The 20,830-nt window shown below is 34.0% G+C and overlaps 4 protein-coding genes across 4 annotated transcripts; 3 read left to right on the top strand and 1 right to left on the bottom strand.

Annotated features, from left to right (window-relative positions):
• Nucleotides 1-213: 213 nt before the first annotated feature.
• On the top strand, nucleotides 214-3,763 carry MONOS_270 (uncharacterized protein; the record flags this gene model as incomplete). Its single annotated transcript, XM_067872639.1, has 4 exons — nucleotides 214-269; nucleotides 338-510; nucleotides 571-683; nucleotides 787-3,763. Exons 1-4 carry the CDS (start codon nucleotides 230-232, stop codon nucleotides 3,761-3,763), a joined length of 3,303 nt encoding a protein of 1,100 aa, XP_067731732.1. The 5' UTR covers nucleotides 214-229.
• A 4,562-nt stretch (nucleotides 3,764-8,325) lies between these two features.
• MONOS_271 (uncharacterized protein) lies at nucleotides 8,326-10,200 on the top strand (the record flags this gene model as incomplete). Its single annotated transcript, XM_067872650.1, has 3 exons — nucleotides 8,326-9,010; nucleotides 9,080-9,508; nucleotides 9,653-10,200. The coding sequence occupies 3 exons, from the start codon at nucleotides 8,326-8,328 to the stop codon at nucleotides 10,198-10,200; spliced, it is 1,662 nt and encodes a 553-aa protein (XP_067731731.1).
• A 2,485-nt stretch (nucleotides 10,201-12,685) lies between these two features.
• On the top strand, nucleotides 12,686-15,714 carry MONOS_272 (putative eukaryotic translation elongation factor 2). Its single transcript, XM_067872661.1, has 2 exons — nucleotides 12,686-12,885; nucleotides 13,006-15,714. The coding sequence occupies exons 1-2, from the start codon at nucleotides 12,795-12,797 to the stop codon at nucleotides 15,423-15,425; spliced, it is 2,511 nt and encodes an 836-aa protein (XP_067731730.1). The 5' UTR covers nucleotides 12,686-12,794; the 3' UTR covers nucleotides 15,426-15,714.
• Nucleotides 15,715-16,104: 390 nt separating this feature from the next.
• On the bottom strand, nucleotides 16,105-19,404 carry MONOS_273 (uncharacterized protein; the record flags this gene model as incomplete). Its single annotated transcript, XM_067872672.1, has 1 exon — nucleotides 16,105-19,404. The coding sequence occupies one exon, from the start codon at nucleotides 19,402-19,404 to the stop codon at nucleotides 16,105-16,107; it is 3,300 nt and encodes a 1,099-aa protein (XP_067731729.1).
• Between the last annotated feature and the right edge of the window lie 1,426 nt (nucleotides 19,405-20,830).

Below are 20,830 nucleotides of genomic sequence, written 5' to 3'. Positions count from 1 at the left end.
AAAAATAAATATTGATAAAATTTCATAGATAGAGAATTGTTATCTTTGAAAATTATTTCCAACTTTCGAAAAAAGAAAATTCTTCTAGAAATGTCCTCTTATTTCTATTTATCTTTCAGTTTTTGATTTGAAATATTGATTACGAAATATAATATTTTATAAAAAACAATTTTTTCCCTGTATTTCTGGTTGTAAAAAAAAAAAAATACCCATAAGGAATTTTTATGTAATGCACTCCTTTTCGTCGTTGCCTCAGAACGGTGAATATGGTGTGTTGTTTGTTTTTTTGTGTGTTGCATCGCAAATTTTGTGTTTGCAATCTATATATGTGGAAAAGGTGTAAAAATATGTAATATTCCTTCAATTATAAAGAATGATAAGATAATAGAAGTTTTATCAAAATATGGAGTCGTACATCGCATAAACAGAGCATCTTCTAAAAATTCAAATGCGTTCGTATTTTTTAATGATTCAAATTGTGTTAAAGAACTTTGTGCTAAAGAAAGAATTGTTTGATTTATAATAATCTCAAAAGTTCAGCAAAATTCAATCCCACAAATTTTGATTTAGGAAATTGAAGGATGCAGCTATTGTGTTCGATTAGCTCAAATAAATACTACGTTTACTGTTTACAACACAAAAATGAATGCTTTAGATATTCAAAGCATAATAACATTTTGTCGGTTTGTGAATAAATCTGATTGATAGAAGTAATTTTCAAATTACAATTTTATTCTCTTCGCTGTTATTCTTTTTTTTTTTTCTTATTTTCCTTTTATTGTTCAGAAAGCAATCAAAAGATTTAAAAGTTGCTGTTTCTGTTACAAAAACACAATTGTTTGTTCGATTTCCAGATAGACCTTGTGCTGAACTTACACGAAAATTATTGAATGAACAAATAATAAAAGATGGTGAGGAAATTAGATGGGCAAATGTTGATATTCTTTCTGAAAGACAATGCTTCATTATTTATTCATCTGACCAAAAGAAAAGGCAATGTAAGACAATGAAGAAACATGTTGAAAAAGTGCTTTCAGGAATCTTTCCTGACAGTAAAATCGAAATATTCATTCCCATCGATAAAGGTGATGTCCAACCATTCGGTCACATCAAAATGTTTGAATCGATGATAGATGCGTTGTGGAGCAAAATACCAGATGGCATTATCCACTTGAAAGAATTCACAATCCAACTGTGCAGGAAATGCGTGTGCAGCGAAGAACTCGACTCTTTCTTGGACCATTTGAAAGATTGGCACGTTAATCCGGACGCTTTGTTGGATGCTGCACCAAAAAATGAATCAAATGTGGAACAAATTCAGAAGAGAAAAATGGATTCTTCTTCTTCTTCTCCTCCTCCTCCTCCTCCTCCTCCTCCTCCTTCTTCTTCTTCTTCTTCTTCTTCTTCTTCTTCTTCTTCTTCTTCTTCTTCTTCTTCTTCTTCTTCTTCTCGGTCTCCTCCTCTCTCTTTCGCCTCAGACCACACTTCCCCCAACAGCATCCACTCTTTCCGCAGTTTTGCAACACACTCTTCAAATTCATCCTCTTCCTTTCTCTCTCCCTCTCTCTCTTACTCATGTTCACCCCATTTCCATTCCCCTCAGCCTTCTTCTCGCCCCTCTCTCGACAGCAGCCACTGCAGCAGCCACAACAACGCTCTTTCCATCGATCCCTCCTCCGGCCATCGCCCTCCTCCATCACACCCCAATCTCCCCCTTCTGAATCGTCATCCTCCTCTGCAGCTGCGCCCCTGCCTCCGAATTAACACTCTTCCTAATCATACTCCGGCTGCCCAGCACTCATTCACACGGACTCCCACTCAAAACATCACTCCAAATATCACACAGCGTACTCCTTGTCCTTCCACGCCGCCTCCGGAGCCAACCGTCTCTTCGCTGAACCCTTTTTCAAAGGAGTTCGTTCCAAAGATGTCTGCCCCTCTGCCTGCGCAACAATCTTCATTCACTTCACATCAAGACACTCTCAGTCGCCATCTGCATTCTGCACATCACTCAAATTCTTCTGCCTCCCCACCGCTGTTTTCAATGCCTCCTTCACCTAATTCATCTTCTCATCCTTCTTATCCTTCTTTTTCTTCTTCTCTTTCTTCTCTTTCTTCCTCTTCCTCTTCCTCTTCCGCTTCCGCTTCCTCTTCCGCTTCCCCTTATCCGTTTGCAGCCCCTTTCTTCTCTCAGCCTTCAGTTGCAGTCTCATCTTCTTCTCCTTCCTCCTCCTCTCCTTTCTCCTTCTCTTCTTCTTCTTCTCCTTCTCCTTCTCCTTCCTCCTTCTCTTCTTCTTCTTCTTCTTCTTCAGCATCAACATTTTCTGCTAATTCTTTATTTGATTCTTTTCGTCCTATTTCCAACTATCCCTCTGTATCTTCTTCATTCCCACATCATTTCAGAACAAACGCTTCTGAATATTCACAAAATGCATTCGTATCATCAACTTCGTCTTCTTCTCCTTCTCTTCCTTATCCTTCCATCCCAACATCAGATCAGCCATCTCTTCCCATTCTGCCCACCAGTCAACCCTGTTCTTTCAAAGAGCAGCCAGATTCCTCTGAAAGCAGCAAGGCAGAGGAAGATAAAAGCGAATGTGACAAAAACGCGAAATTTGAGAGGTTAAACACTCGTTCACAGAAAAACCTGACAGCACCGATAGAAAATGATGCGAAAGAAAATACAGCTAATTCTTCTTTATCAACTAGCACGTCTTTCTCCTTGTCTTCTTCTTCTTCTTCTTCTTCTTCTTCTTCTTCTTCTTCTTCTTCTTCTTCTTCTTCTTCTTCTTCTTCTTCTTCGCTGGAGACTTATTTGTCTTCATCATCATTAACACCAGCAACCTCTTCCTTTTCATCATCATCATCATGTTCTTCTTCTTCTTCTTCTTTGTCTTCTTCTTCTTCTCCTCCTTCTCTCCCTTCTCCTCCTTCTTCTCCTTCTTCTCCTTCTCCTACTTCCACGTCTTTGTTGGATAGGTTTGCACTCCTCGCTACATCAAAGTCAATTTGTTCTCCTTCTCCTTCTCCTTCTTCCTCTTCTCCTTCTTCCTCTTCCTCTTCCTCTTCCTCTTCCTCTTCTTCTCCTTCTCATTCTTTCACAGACACAATTATAAACCTCCATTCAACACAAAAGGCATTCTGTCCTTCCGGTGACTCTTCGTCATCATCTTCTTCTTCTTCTCCTTCTTCCTCTTCCTCTTCCTCTTCCTCTTCCTCTTCTTCTCCTTCTCATTCTTTCACAGACACAATTATAAACCTCCATTCAACAAATAAGTCACACTGTCCTACCATTGACTCTTCATCATCATCATCATCTTCTTCTTCTTCTTCTTCTTCCTCCTCTCCCTCTTCTTCTTCCTCTCCCTTTTCCTCTTCCTCTTCCTCTTCCTCTTCTGAAACAGGCTCCACAAACTGCTCTTTCTCCTATCGTTCTGACGAAGAAGACACAATTTCTTCAAGCGTTTCTCTTATCCCGCGCCCAGACAGCCAAGCACAGCTTCCTTTGGATAGCTCGATTTCTTCTTCTGATGCTGGCTCAGGAAAGGAAGATTGCTCGAAAACACAGGAATTCGTTGTTTTGGGTGGAGAAGAAGAGCAAAAGAAAGAAAGTGAAAAATTTGATGGTGCAGATCTGAATTGTATTAAAATTGATGTCAAGCAAAATACTGTTACGGAACGTCTTTGCAGATCGGAGGAATATTTGAATGAAAGCGCTGAGGAGTTTAAGAAACAAAAAGAAAAATACCCAATAACAATGTAATTGCTCTGTTCGAGCCTCTTTCTCCTTTTTCCTTTTTATTATTATTATTATTATTATTATTATTATTATTATTATTATTATTATTATTATTATTATTATTATTATTATTATTATTATAACTATTGTTTTTTACTTTGATTTAGGTGGCATACTTTTTTGAAGAGGTCTTATTTCTGGATAAATATGCTGGGTTTTGTATCTTTCTGTTTTGATCTTTTATTAATTATTAATTAATTTCTTAATCTTTATTCGTAGTCCTGCCATTTTGTTTTTATATAAAGAAACGTATTATATGTTCACTAATTCTTTGAAAATTGTATTTTTGAGAAGCTATATGTTTTGAAAGTTAATTAGTATAATTTTATTTTTTTGTGATGAACGTCTCTTTTTTTTTAACAAATTTTAATGTTAAAGTTGAAATCTTTAATTTTTAATTTTTTTTCAAAAAAATGAACATTTTGGCAAAAATATGATTTTCAAGCTTTTTTTTTGCACAATATGGGTGCTTTTTCTTTAAAATCATACACAAAAAATAATCCAAAATCGAAAAACTATCAAAGTTGATAATTATTATTCAAAGTCGAAAAAATTGCAAACGAAATCGTAAAATTTTCTTTCGAAATTGAAAAAATTTTGTATTGCAAATAAATGTGTAACAAAGAGAATACAGTTTGTGCAAAAAATACCGGACAAGATCGATTTCTCAATAACCGCAAGAGGAATAATTTTGTCAATTATCCACAAAACACATCTCATTAATTCAAACTCATTTGATATACATAATTTTCAAAGCAGCTTCATTTGTGCTCAGAAAAAATTGATGATTGAAATCTCAAAGAAATAGAATTTTGAGTTTCTCCGAGATTTCGATATTTGTTTTCTCTGAGCACAAATGAAGCTGTCCTGAAAGTCCCGTGTTTCAATTGAGTTTGAATTTATGAGATATATAATTAGGAAAATTAACAGAATTTTTCCTCTTGCGGTTATTGAGAAATCGATCTTGTCCGGTATTTTTTACACAAACTGAACATGAAATAAAATTAAATAATTAACTTTTTGCAAACATTTTTTGATGTGTTTGTACTGCTGTTTTCTGTGAATTTTGAAAATTTGGTACCAAATAAAACTCAGAAACAAACTCTAAACAAATGTTCATGATTTGTTTGATCAAATAAAAAAAGAAGTGTTTTTGATTATTAAATAAAAATGAAAAAAAAAAGAACACAATCCTCATCATTCTTCATTAAATTGGAAATAAAACGAAACTTGTCTTTTTCGAAAAATTAAAGTATCAGCATGCTTTCAATTGAGGTGAGATAAAAATATATCATTAATCTTCTCATATTCTAATTGTGCAATTTTTCTAAATGAAGCACAAAAATGTATTGGAAAATAGATGAAAATTCTTCAAAATATCAAAAATCTTTGATTTTACAACAACAAAATTGTATTTATAGGATTTTTTTTATATTTGCAAACTTTTTTCAAAAAATAGGTTTTTCAAGCTTTCGACTTTTCTAGAAAAATTTTCGATCATGAATTATTATTGGCGCATTTTTTCTATCAAAAATTTCAATTAGATGATTTTGTTTTAAATAATTGTCGATCAACAAAGAAAAGTAATAACTTAATTTTTAACATTTCTTTCTTGCATAAACATTTAACATTAACTTTTGATACAATTGAAATGAATTTCAGTTTTCAAAAATATATTGATTTTTTTAACAATGAATTTTTATCGCTATCATAACCTCGAAGATAATAATGTTTTCAAAAATGACACAAAAATCACAAAAATCTCTTTCTCAATAACAAAGAAATTCTAACGTAATTTTTCGAATTAATCACATTCTCCTTTCAGCTGGGGGATTCTTAAGAAAATATTGCAAATGTTTTTTATTGAGAAAAAAAGACAGTTCAAATTTTGTTTTCTTTTTTCAATAAATGCATCAAACTTCCCCAATAAATAAATATTCTCGCACCGAAATAAAAATATAGAGATTATATATGAAATCATTACTTTTTCAGGAGTGTTGATTCTCAGAAGTTTTTTTTTTTTTTTTTTTTTTTTTTTTTTTTTTTTATTATTATTTTTTATTTATATTTTTTATTTTTTAATTTTATTTAATTTGAATATTTTTATATTTATTTATTTATTTTTTTTTTCTGGAAAAGAATTTTTCTGTCATATTAAAAATGGACAATAATTGAATTCTTATGAAATAGTTACATATTGCATAAGTATTATTTTTTTCTTTGAATAGAGTCGAAACTTTTTGGTGTTCATTTATCAAAATAAAAGGTTTATTCACGTGCAGAAAATTACGATTGAAAAAACTCGGGTTTAAAAAATAATCATCCTTTCGATAAAAATCTTTTTGGAAGTTCCTTATATAAAAATTTCATAAGTAAATGAATTTTGAATATTTTTATCAAAAAATTTTTAACATCCAAATCTTAATTTCACCATTTTGGAAATAAGAATGTCACCAAGCCTTTTTTTCCATATCGTCGAAGTGAAGCGAGTGGGAAAAGAAATATAATGATAATGTTCTATTTTTATTTTTGCTTGGAAATACAATAAAAGGATATGAACATCTGCTTCGATTTGAAAAAAGTTAGCACTCGTCAGTCAGTGCCTTGCAGGATCGTGAGTGCTGTGGTATTTGTGCCGCAAAAAAATAATCACGACACAACCTGTTGTTCATTTCAAAATAAAAAATGAACATTTTTAAATAAATGAAACTTTAAAAAACACTATGAATAATATTTGATGAAAAACTTAAACTTATCAATTTTTATTTGCATTTATTGTTCAAAATTTTTAGATATATTTTTTTATAGAAGTGAATGAAAAAAATTTCAGTCATGTCATATCACTCCAAAAATGATCATGTCAAAAGGCATGTGATGCAGATGTTCAAAAGGAACTATTCAAAACAAGAAAGACATTTATAATTCAATTTTCATTTTTCGAAAATCTCTAAAAACTAATTATCTCAATTCTTGAGAAAAAAATGATTCCAACAAATTGAGTTAAGTGCACACTTTACCTTGCAAAATGAAAATAAAATATTTTTAATTTAAACAACACAGAATATGGGGAAAAATATGAAATTTTTGTCATCAAAAAAAAAAAAAAAAAAAAAAAAGGAAATAATTGTGTAAAAATTTTTTCATCGTATTATATTGAATTTTTTAAAAAAAGCTGTATCTTTGAATAAATTTGTTTCATAAAAAGAATACAAATGTCCAACAACTTTCAAAATTTAGGTGAGTTTCAATTTCTTTTCAAAAAAACAACCCGTTATTTTCTAAAATTAGATGAATTTTGAATAGATTTTTTTCATTTAAATAAACCAGGTTTATTCAAATGAACTCATGTTTATTCGAATAGTTCGAGTTTATTTGAATAAATCGAGTTCATTTGAGATAGACTGAGTTCATTTGAGTTACGAAAATTTATATAAAAAACAAATATTTTTGATGTATAAAAAATTGATCGCAAAAACACACATATATTATTTGTAAATTAACTATGTTGTTTTGCGAATGATTTTTGTTGTTTTCATCAAAATTTTTAATGATCGAAATGATCAAAATGTTTATTAAACTGTTTAAATTCTTTTTCACAAACAAACGATTCAAAACATATCAACGTTACATTCGTTGATTATTTAACTTATATGAATGCAATCCACATGTTTTTACAGTTTTGATAATTGATAAAAAGAAGAATTTCGTGAATTATTTCAAGAATTATATATTTTTATATTGAGCAAATAGAACAAATTTGTTTGCACCAATATATACGCAAACAACTAGCATTTATGCTAAGATTGGTTCGATAACATTAAAAGACTTGAGAAAATCATCGGACAATATATGAAATTGATAGAACTTTTTTGAAAATTCTAAAAAAATAAAGAAACATGTATTCATTATGTCATTGAATAATGAACGAAATTCAATTATTTTTCTCTTGCTATTTGACTGCGCTTCTCGAGCAGACATTCCTTGTTGCATCGTCTCCTGTCTGTATGAAACATGCATATTATCGAGCTGCTTATTCAAATTCATCCAAGCCGAAGAAAGCATCCTCATTGCATCGCTTGGCAGCAGTTTGACATGATAAATGTTTCGATGAGCAATATTGAACTGATGCGCAAAAGCGTTGTGGCAGTATTTGCGCAGGCTGAATTTCAAGACGAGTCTCAGAGATTGAATGAAGGCTGCAGTTCAACAGCATAACTCAAATGCTGTTCCTTCGCTCGCTTCTCCAAAATATTCCTTCTGAACCCTCCATCATCAGCTGCACTGGTTGTAAGTCTTGCAGCGTTCATTTGCAAAATACATCGATCAAGAACAGTGGAAACAGACAGAGCGAGAGCGGTGGAGGGATGATCATGAAATTGAGCGAAGGAAGGTTTTTTGAATTCCATTTTTCAGCTGTCTCCTCGTGCTTCTGCTCGGAAAGTGGAAGAGGAGGTGCAATATTCCTAGATTGCTCTTCGATCACAAGTGATGGCCTGCTTCCTTTTATGTAAAAAAACACCACATTCATGGGGAACAAAACATTTGTGCGAATAGACGTGTCTGTGAAATGCACAAACATCAAATCTCAAATCAGCGTTGAGCTCTTCCAGCTCGATTTCAGAGCACAGTTTGTCAGGGAGTTTGCGATGTGTGGATGCACAGCACCTGACTATGCTGATGAGCAAGATCTGTTGCTGCTTGTGGTTGTGTATCAGAGCGAGACAATATTTGCATCTTCAACAACGGACAACGCTTCTGATTCGCAGCAGCGTGGCGCAATGAGCGAACCGTGCATTTCCTTGAATGAAGCTCTGCCCCACATCATTCCTTCAGTTTACAGCAGTTTTCTGATTGACAAAAGCGCTGAGGTGACAGTGGAAGCAAGCGCTTGCGATGTTTGGCTCAAGTCGCTGGATGAAGAAGGAGAAAGAGGGAATGTTGTGCTGAACAGCAGCATTGATAGCAAGGCGAGCAGTCTCATTTCGTGCTCATCGAGAGTCAAAATCGAATTTCTTTCGTTTTTGTTTGGAAGAGTTTTTTCTTCTCCGCACTCCATTTTATTATCACTGACTGATGGCAACTTGTCGATTGCAGACACAATATTTGCTCAAGTAGCTTCTGGTGGAGGATCTGAAATTGAACTGAATTGCTCGATTGTTGAAATGAGTGGTGGAAGATTGACGATTTCTGACTGCACTTTTGCTTGCCTCTGTCTCAGTTCTTCATGCCTGGTGACAAGTCGTGGGGAATATTTCTAATGTGCATTTCTGAATTTCACAGATGTTGTTACTGGAGTGCTGATGGATTCCCACGAACTGGCAAAGCTGTCCATACAGCAGGTGCATGCATCCAATTGCAGCGCCCAGCGATCAGGCCTCGTTCTACGCAACTGCAAAGACTGCCAGCTCCAGAACATTCAGATGAGAGGCACTCCGAGCGGATCAAGCGTGATTGTGTTTTCCTCAGATGGTTCTGGAGGGCATTCAAACATCCAGGGCATTCATTTGGAATTCGATGATGCTCTCATTTCAAGTGAATCGTTGGTTTCTGTTGAATGCCAAGAAACGTATGTTGAGATGAATTTCTTGGCTGTTTCAAACACCGTGTTTGGGGATGGGTGTGCAGTGAGAGTGACATCGAATGCTTCGACATTCCTGCTGAAGCAGTCTTCATTTCAAAACATAACCAGAAATTCCTTTGGTCCGTGCTGTTTGGCCGCTTCATCTTCATCTTTGTTGGTGGAATTAGAGAATTGCACCAACCAAAAATGAATTTCATCCTCAGAAAAGGGGAGAATTGCTGCTTTGACGAATTTATCGGATGTTTGCTTATCTTCATGCGTGTATGATGTAGCAGCAAGCACACAAGAGTTGAGAGCTAACAAAGAACCATTTGAAGAGCTATGTGAGTGGAATGGCTCCATGATCGATCTTTCCAATTGTTCAGGAGTAATGAAAAACACCACAACCGCCAATTCATTAAAAGGAGGGTTATTTGTGTCAGGAAGAAGCATATCCGCACAATTTGGATTGTTTGCCAACAACATCCCGAATGCAGCAGGCTATCCATCAATGAGGAACAACATCGTCTGTTCAGACCATGCGCTGCTGAACATTCAGAGTCTGAAAGGCGGAGATGGCTTAAAAGAGTACTCATCACTTTGGGTATTGAGCTTGGGATGCAGTCTCTCTGGAATTACTTCAGAAAGAACCTCTTCGTTCTTCATTCCGCAGCTTCACTCAGTGAAGTCTCACCAGCAAGGCAACACTCTTGCGATTGATCTTGCATGTTTCTTGCTTCTGCCCTGTTGCTTGGCTCTCCAGGTTGATTCATTCAATGATTCGATTCACAAGCTCAGATATTTCCACTGCATGCACAACTTTTTGAAAATGAAACTTTAATTCTTGTAGTCATTCCAGCATTAATAGTGTGAATGGCTTCTGAAACAACGGAAGAGCCTGTGAGCCTTCTGTAAGAGAGTGCTAGCTCGCATTCTTCAATTGATCCATTCATTCTGAAACACAGAAGAAAACTTCAATCAAAAGGAGATGAAAGAAATGTTGAAGGAGAAAAGGTAGGATAATCATCGATTAAATTGGTTGCGACCGTTTTATTTGTTGTGGTATTATTGAATGTGCTTGTTGCACATATCGCAGCAACTATTTGATAAAGAAAACAAAAGAAGAAGCGAAACAATTCATTGAGATTGTGAACGACATCATAAAGATAAATCCGAAGGCAGTCGAAATGATAACGATAATCACATCATTTAATACTCATTTGAGGTAGGTGGAGAAGAATGCAGAGAGAAGAATATTGAGTTGCATTGAGAAAGATATCTAAAATAAAATTAGAATATATCCACATAATGGAGAAAGCTACGAAGGAGAAAGCTGCATTAACCTGCGAATTCAGCTGTGCGCTTCAGAGATATTGAATTTCTTGGTGGAAGATATCTCCACGAACATCAATAGAAGCAAACTTTTGTTTAAGATACAAAATTATTCGATGATCAAATGAAAAATAAAAAAGTCAAAAGAGAATCGAATAACAAGTATTAACTTCTAAATTTTCGATATTTCAAGCTCATTTTATCAAAGAAAATCATCTTTAAACACATCTGAAAATTTATTTTTGTATAAATAAAATAATAAATTTTTAGGAATTTTTCAATTATTCTGTTGATAAAGTAAAAGATTTAACGAAAAAATTTTATAATTTGTGTTCACCATTTTTTCACAAATTATTTATTTAAGTGTATCGCACTTTATTCAAGTGTCACTTCAACCATTTGAAATAACATGACTTCATTTAAGAAAAACTCAATTCATTCAAATAAGTTGAATTTATTCAAATAAAAAAATACTATTCACAATTCATCTATTGATGGAAATATTCAAATTTTCTGCACTCTTCAAATTATTTTCTTCTTAATTTTTCTTGATCATAAAATCCAAAAAATAATTGAGTTGTAAAAATAAGAATCTGAATATTTTTCATCATTTTTTTAGTTATCTTTTCATCATCAACAAATAATTTTTGAATAAATCTGTTCCACCTTGAGTATGAAGATTTTAAAATAATGTTCTGAAAGGATTTTCAATAAAAATCTCATTTTTTTTTAACAAAAAACATCATTCGAAGAATGAAACATTCTGGTGTGCTGAATTTGGTGAAATATTCATATTATTTAACAGTTGGGACAATATTTTTTGCAATATGAAATTTGTTCCACATGGAACTTTCAAAGACTTTCCTCGATTTTTGAACATTTCTATATTATATTTTTCATGAGAATGTCAGAAAAATAAATTAACGATTTCAGTTAAAGTTTGAAACAAATTATTGATTTTTTCATAAAAGTGAATATTCTACCCCAGTTAAAAATCGGGACCCAATTTTCCACATCTTTCCAAAAAATAAAGAAAATTAAATAAAAAAAATCCATAAAAATAAAAAACTCTCTCTTTTCATGATAATAATCCAAAATTCAACTAGAATTGACAAATATTAACAAATACTATCATTTTCTGACAATATCACCAGAAATGGAAAAAATTGATAATAAACGGTTATTTATCAGTTTTCGTGGAATTTATTCAAAATGCGATATTCAAAACTAATCAAATTTTATCGTTTTAAATTTTAAAAATTGTCCGCTGCAAATGACTTGAACGATTAACAACATTGAAGAATTAAATACAAATCTTTGAAATCATATTATTGTGATGAGCATTTCCCCAACAGAAATAAAATACGAAGAGATAAAAGACGATGGGGCTTAAATAATAAAATTGAGCACAAAACCCATGCAATCATTGATGGACTTATTTTGCTCATTAAAACAAAAAATAATATATCCGTTATATTTAAAGGAAGGTGTAGTAGTGCAGCAATTGCATGTTTCAGAACATACAGCCCAGATATGAAAATGAAAAATTTTTCGAATACGATCAAGAATCAATTTCTCATAACAAATTGAAGCAATTTGTTGATTTAAGAGCGTACAGTTCATGAAAGATTTAACAAAAAATAGTGCAATTTCAAAGGAAACACATTCATTTGATAATCTCAGAATTATTTCTTTCCCATTCAGACTGGAGCTTTTGTAAGTGCTGCAAAACAAAAAGTTATTTCTTTTTCTCAGAAAAATAACCGATTGAAAAATTATAATTTGACAATTCAAAACAAAGGAAATATTCCAAATTAAACGTAAACAGTTTGGAAAAAATTCTTTTACAACGCTCAATAAATAAGGAATATCTCATACATAACAACTTATAACAGAAATATTTAACAAAACATTTGCGGCAATTCTCTCTTTCACATTTTTAGAGATTTTAAAATTCTCATAACCCAATCGACCCATTATTATATGAAAAATTTATTTAAGGATATTAAAACTCGCCTCGAATCATTTTAGATTTGCTGGATATTTGATTTTATTCACTTCCTTTTTCTTCTTTGAAATATAATTTGAAATCTATCAGCAAAAATGGTGAACTTTACTGTCGCTCAATTGAGAGAACACATGGGAAACCGCCACAATATCAGAAACATGTCTGTTATTGCTCATGTCGATCATGGTTCGTTTTGTTTAAATTTTTGTGATTTGATCTCACCTTATTTTGTGATGCTTTTTGATTATAATTGCAATTTGTGATTGCATTTGCTTTTGATCTCAATTCATTGAACATGTCAAACAGGAAAGTCAACATTGACTGATTCTCTGGTCGAGAAGGCTGGTATTATTGGCCAACAACAGGCTGGTGATGCACGTATTATGGATACACGTGAAGATGAACAGGAAAGAGGTATCACAATCAAATCAACTGGTATCTCTTTGTACTACGAATTCCAGGTTCCTGGAAAAGATAAAAGAGACGGATACCTTATCAACATCATTGATTCACCCGGTCACGTTGACTTTTCAAGTGAAGTGTCAGCTGCTATTCGTGTGACTGATGGTGCTGTCGTTGTCGTAGATTCAGTCGAAGGTGTGTGCGTCCAGACTGAAACTGTGTTGAGACAAGCTCTCGCAGAGCGTGTGGTGCCTGTTCTTATGATGAACAAAATCGATCGTGTGATCCTTGAATTGAAATCAGATCCAGAAGAGGCATACCAAAAATTCCAGAGAAACATTGAAGATATCAACGTGTTGATTGCAACATATCACGATGATAAACTTGGTGAAGTTGAAGCCAACCCAGTTGCCGGAACTGTTGTGTTCGGATCTGGTCTTCATCAATTTGGTTTCACATTGCGTCGTTTTGCTCAATTCTATGCAGCAAAATTCCAGACACCAGAAGCTGATCTTGTCAAGAAACTTTGGGGAGACTGGTTCTTCAACCCCAAAACAAAGAAGTGGCAAGATACCGATACCGATGCTGATGGCAAAAAATTGAAACGTGGATTTGTGCAATTCATCTTGGATCCATTGTACCAAGTGTTTGATGCCATCATGACAAAGAACATGGAAAGATTGACAAAAGTTATGACTCAAATGAAAATCCATCTGACAACAGAACAGGAAGCTTTCACAGAGAGAAAATTGCTGAAGGCTGTGATGCAAAACTGGATGCCAGCAGCTGATGCCCTTCTGGAAACTATCATCTTGAACTTGCCATCTCCAGTTCAATCACAGAAATACAGAGTTGAAAACTTGTACACAGGACCAATGGACGATGCTGCAGCTATTGCCATTCGTGACTGTAACCCAGATGGACCTTTGATGCTCTATGTTTCAAAGATGGTGCCAGCTGATAAATCACGTTTCTATGCATTCGGACGTGTCTTCTCAGGAACTGTTAGAACAGGAATGAAGGTTAGAATGCAGGGACCAAACTTCATCCACGGAAAGAAAGACGATTTGTTCATCAAGAACATCCAAAGATGCGTTCTGTTCATGGGAAGAAAATTCGAGCCTGTTGAAGATGTTCCTTGCGGTAACACTGTCTGCCTTGTTGGTGTTGATCAATATCTGACAAAATCAGGAACCATCACTGATTTTGATGATGCATACAACATTGCTACCATGAAGTTCTCTGTCTCTCCAGTCGTGCGTGTTGCTGTTGAGCCAAAGAACATGAACGATTTGCCAAAATTGGTTGAAGGTCTGAAGCGTCTGGCAAAATCTGATCCATTGTGCGTCATTTCAACATCAGACTCTGGCGAGCACGTCATTGCTGGTGCTGGTGAACTTCATCTTGAAATTTGCTTGAAAGATCTTCAGGACGATTTCATGGGTGGAACCCAAGTCAAGATTAGCGATCCCGTCGTGCAATACTGCGAAACAATTCAGGAGAAATCAAGCACAATCGCCTTGGCCAAATCACCAAACAAGCACAACAGAGTGTTCATGGAAGCTGAACCTTTGGATGACGAGCTTGTTGAAGAGATTGAGAAAGGAAACTACGGACCAGAGAAAGATGTGAAGGAAATGGGAAAAGATCTCGTTTCTAAATACAACTGGGATCCAACTGACTCAAGAAAGATCTGGTGCTTTGGACCCGATGGAAGAGGACCCAACATGATTGTCGATAAAACAAAAGCTGTGCAATATTTGGATGAAGTCAAGGATTCATTCGAACAAGCATTCTCATGGGTTACAAGAAAGGGGCCACAGTGCGATGAAACCATGAGAGGAATCCGTTTCAATGTTACTGATGTTGTTCTTCATACTGATGCAATTCATAGAGGTGCATCTCAGATGGTTCAACCAATCAGATCATGCTTGTATGCCTCTGAATTGTATGCACAACCAACTCTTCTTGAACCAATGTTCCTTGTTGATATCACATCTCCACAAGATGCTGTCGGTGGTATCTACTCATGCTTGAACAAGAGAAGAGGTCAGGTCACAGCTGAAGAACCAAGAATGGGTACTCCTCTTGTGCAGGTCAAAGCCTACCTGCCCGTCTCTGAATCATTTGGATTCACAGCAGATCTTCGCTCACACACTTCAGGACAAGCCTTCCCACAATGCGTGTTCGACCATTGGCAACTTGTCCAAGGTACAGCTTATGATGTTGGATCCAGATGCTACACCACCGTCAGAGCAATCAGAAAGCGTAAGGGATTGGCAGAAGATGTTCCAAAACCTGATACATTCACTGATAAACTTTAAACACATGATTGACACAAACTTTTAAAAAGGAACATAAAAGTTTTTTGATGTTCAAGTTGAATTTGTATTGTACATCTTTGAATATTTACTTAACCCACTAAGGTTATTTATCAGTTTTTATTTTTAATTCCAGCAAAAATATCGAAATTCATTTCTTCATATTTCTTTTTTTTAAAAAGTCGAGATAAGTGAATTATTGCATTTCTCAAACATAATTCTTAAAACAAAAGTTTGCATATTGTTATTTCCGATTAAGAAATGAAAAACAAAATTAGAACTTGAATAAAAATATGTTCTCTTTTAAAAAATTCCAAATTAATTCAACTTTAAATCCATTTACAAATAACAAACACTCACGAGATTAAGATGAAAAAGCGACAAAAACATAGAATATTAATGAATGTTACTCAACTTCTCTGAATCTCAAAAAATGAAATCACAAAAGCTTGCAAAACACAATAAAACACAATAAACATAATAAGATGACGATGCAATAGGGTTTAAACAGTCTCTTGACATGACAGAATTTTCAAAAAATTAAGTTTGTAAAGCAGGTTCTACAGATGTTGGAATCATAAATCCAAAAACGAGTAATATTTAAATTTCTTTCAAAAAAAAAAAAAAAAAAAAAAAAAAACAAAAATAAATTTCAAACTCTATTTCAATTATTTAAGAAAACCTATAAAGAGTCATTTATGGCTTTGTATTGGGACCTCTTCTTTTTTCTGATAAAACAAACAACAACCACAACTACAACAACCGAGATGGAAACAAACGTGCAAGTAGTTGATATAATAATTGCTATTTGAGAACTTGTAAGTTTATTTGGTTCTTCCTTCTTTTGCTTCACAAGGATCAAATTTTCAGTATTAAGCCTACCATCACCTTTCCCCGTTGAATACGAAAGATGAAAAAGTAAAGAAGTTGAGTCATTACAATTTAACAGTGATTGCGGAATTTTGACTTTCATTTCATTCTCATCAACATATTCAGAAACAGAACATTCAGTCCATCTTTCTTCCTTTCCTGCTCTTTTTTGAGTTACTTCGCATTTTAATCCACACGGAAAAAGATTATATCCATGAATTATGAATTCAACATTTTTGTCTTCAATTGGATTTTCGCTTTCTTCAGCATTTTCAATCACTTGATTTATTGAAGCATTCTTCAAAACTGGGGTAAAGAAAACAGACTTCATATTCTCAATAGCATTTCCACTTACAATATCGCTGTCTGACACCAGTCCAAAAGGCTTTCCATCTATCCCATCACTTTCCTTAGTCAAAGAATTTATTTTGACATTATCAAAATCAGAGCGGCGATGAATGATGACTGTATGGCGCAAGGAAGGATATTTGTTCCAATCACTTTCAAGAGGATGATTATTAATAAACGAACAATTATCAAACATTAGTTTCATTGACGAAGAGTATATAACACCTTCACTGATGTTTACAAACGAACAACTATCAATACTCACTAAATACGCTTTATCGAATCTTATAAGTCCATCATCCCAAGCACATAAAGTATCATCCTCCTCTTCCTTCAAGTGAATATTATAAGGGATCAACGAAGCTCCATTTGCGTTTTCATTCCTTCCAATAACAACCATTTGCGTGATGCTTGCTTGCCCATCGCGAAATACAATAAGCTTATATGGTAAAGGCTTTCCTTCTCCGCCCAAAACGTTGTCTCCTTTTAAATTTGTTTTCCATGGTCGAAAGACAATATCCGTTATTTTAAGTTCTATTCTTCCAACAATTAAATCGGTAGGATATCCTTCAACAGCATCCGGATATTCAATATCAATTCCATTAAACTGCATCATATATCGCAGCGAACCAAATACACACGTCACCTTTTCTTCCATCTTTGTTCCTATTTGCAGGATTCCTCTATTTTCATTCGCAATTAAAGAAGAAGAAGAAGAAGAAGAAGAAGAAGAAGAACTGTCTGTTGATGATAATAATGTAATAAACTGTTTAGGGGCAAAAGGTCTGTTCACATTGGCTTTTCCCCAAACATTCAATGAGACATCACCGAGTTCTATTCCATGATTAACGGCTGTGTAAATGGTGTCACATGGATCTTCTTTTCTTCCGCAACTTTTTCCTTCATTCGAATTGTCATCTCTCACATACAGCTCTTCAGAATAATAAAAAAGTTGATGCTCCCCTTTGGCAAGAATATCAACATATTCCACATTGCCTTCCTTTCTTTCTTCAATGATTGCCACATTTCCTTTCCCATAAATGTCTTTCATTTCGAATGACATCTCAATTGCTTGAATCTGAGAAAATTCTCCAGAAAGAGATATATATAGCGCCTTTCCAACATCTGAGTCACATTCAATAAACTTCACTCCCGCTAATGAACAAGCCATAGATTCAATGATCTCATCGCTAGCATGAATATAAAGCGCTCCTCCTTTTGATGCTTCATCATTGTATTGATCATTCATCTTCTTTGCACTTTCAGATTTCGAATTTCTATTGATTTTTTGATTAATATCTTTATTCCTGCAATCCTGAAACAAAGTTTTACCAAAATTGCAAACACTCTTGGCATCTCCAATGAACACACATATAGCTCCCCCGAGCTTGTGATTCGAGGAACACGAATAGAATTCACAGCGATTGATCATCGTTGAAATGCACCCCTCTTCAATTGTTACAACAGACTGAGTTGTACTTGTTGTCTTAAGGGATTCAAATTTTGAATAAGTAATCTCAACCTTTTCCGATGTTTTGATATTTAAAAATGAATAAGTTGAAGTCATGTCAGTGATCCTTGAGTCAGTGAATGTGAACAACCCATTTTGAATTTTTATCAAAACACAGTTCAATGATAATTTCGGGTCAGTTGGCGCAATAGTAACCTCAGAGATCACAAGGCACGAGCCTTCTCCATCAACTGAAAATAAACCATGGGATCTGCCACTCTCTTTTTTAGTATTTATCCAAATATCTCCCCTGGAAAACTTCAAATATCCATTTCTTTTAACATTTATAAATGATTCCTCTTCCTGCGTTTTTCCTGCATCCAAAGCAATTGTTACAAAAATATAGTAACGAAGCGAATTTTCAATAGTGATATGCTTTGATTCAACGTAAATTGGCTCAGTGTCTGTCTCATTGAAGTCAACAGTTGCAAGAACAGTAAACTCTCTTCCTGGAAGACAACTTTCAATCGCTTTTTTGAATGATTTACAAGGACTTTTTCCTTGTTTTCCGCACCCTTCGTCATCTTTTCCTTTTTCTCCATCTGCATTAACTGTTATGGAATCGACGCGAAGCCAATCATTTTTATGATCAATAGATCCATTTTTTCTCTCAACAACAACACGATTTTCACATTGACAGCAAAATGATGCTTCATCAAAAGGTGTTTTGCTGATTACCACAACATCTTCATGAAAAACGGTGAGACAACTGGGATAAAATTCATTTTCTTTGAAAAAGCAGTTTTTAAATAAAATGCCATCTTCTTTAAGTTCTTTATTTCCTAAATTAGCATAAACACAACCACCGGCAGGTGCTGAACACTCATCAAATGTCACATTATTGCACACAAAACTGGCCATTTCGCTAACATCATGAACATATAAACCTCCTCCTTCTTTTGAAGCTCGACAAGATCCAAACACAACACTCTTCAAGTTAATCGTTCCTTTCATCGCTCCAATCATTGCGCCGCCTCCTCTTTGTGCACCGCAATTTGTTATGAATGAGTCAAGAATGTTCAATTCACTTTCAGAGTGTAAAGATGAAAACAGAAGTGCGCCTCCGCTTTCAGAATCATCAGATTGGACAAAAGAGATATACAATCTTGACAACATTACAATTAACTTTGCTGTTTCATCTCCAATTGTTTCAAGTATCACAGGTCCACCATCTCGCTTCAAAGAATAAAAGTGGCTTTCCATGATTGAAAACGTGAGAGGAAGTTTCAGTAAACAATCTTTTGTTGCATACATATCATTAAGATCTAATCTTCGCAAATTTCCCAAGTTAACATCCGGATTGATAAACAATATTGGTACACTACTATAGTAACAACCTGACGCACAACGAAAAACAAAATCATCAAGTGAAAATTTTCCTTCTAATACCGTTAATATAGAAAAATTTGAGTTATCTTCATTCTGTTTTTCAACCTGTACTTTACAATGCAATAAAGCAAGATCGCTTTGTGCTCCTTTCGCCAATACAACTGATGAGCGGACATCATTCCTTAATTCAAATGGTTGCTTAGAACTCGTGAATAGACAAAATTCAAGATGCTCAAGCTTTAAAGTTTTCTCATTTAAAAGATGGTTTTGCCCTTTGATTGAAAGCTCATGCAAATCAACCCGAAGTGTCCTGTAATTTCCTTGTTTTGATGCAGAACTCATAGTTAAAATGTAATCTTTAATCAATGATAATCCAAAAGGCAAAATAGCGCTATCAACAATTTTCAAAAATTTTTTATCTCCTCCATTTCCCAATCTGTCAATTCCCTTTTCAATTGTTTTACATGGTTGAGCTTCCGTTCCACAATTTTGTATCATGTCATTTCCTTCAGAAGAGACAAAAATCACATTTTCTTCAGAATACTTATTGATTTGCTTTGAACAATATTGAATATTTTCCAAAGAGCCAATGCACGTCTCATTGGTAAAAGTATTCATTATTAGCAATAAATACACAAAGTCAATCATCGAGAAGCTTTCAAAACTAAAAATTGATCATACCCAAACTATTCCTATTCTTTTTCATTTGTTTTTGACTTTTGTTTTCACAAATTGTTATTTATATTTTTATGAATAAATAAGGTATGAAAATCATCATTGAGTGGAAAAATTGCTCAACGAAAAAAAATTATCTTTGTTTTTTATTTTATTGAAAAACCCACAGATGAAGCCATAGTAATATATCTTTAATAGTAATAACTTGAAAACAAACAAGAACATTTTATATCACATATCGGATGATGAGTATTGTTTTAATAACAAGACCAATCAGTATTTATTATGGTGCAATCAATATTTGAAGAATTCCAGTTTTCTTCAAAGTGTATTTGAATTTTGCGTTTTAAATATAACTACTTGAAATAATGTTTGATTCCTCAAGGAATGAGGAAACTAAAAGATCAGCTTACAAGATTTTGGTGAAACAATTTGATGGTGCGCAAAAATTATTCTTTACGCTTTCAATAATATTATTACCGAAAATTTTTTATATATGTAGCGTTATTAACAAGATATTCTAATGAAATAGGTGCAAAGTTAATTGATCTTATTCATCATCTTACCGAAATTCTAAATAAATCAGTATTAGTGGGAGCACAAAAATTTCTCACTATTCATGCTCTACAAATACTTTTCTCAACCACGGATAAGTACCTTAAAATAAAGAAAACGC

Source organism: Monocercomonoides exilis (genome assembly GCF_001643675.1).
Source record: "Monocercomonoides exilis strain PA203 chromosome Unknown scaffold11-1913109, whole genome shotgun sequence".
Taxonomy (NCBI): Eukaryota; Preaxostyla; order Oxymonadida; family Polymastigidae; genus Monocercomonoides; species Monocercomonoides exilis.
This window is presented reverse-complemented; position numbering and strand designations above follow the sequence as displayed.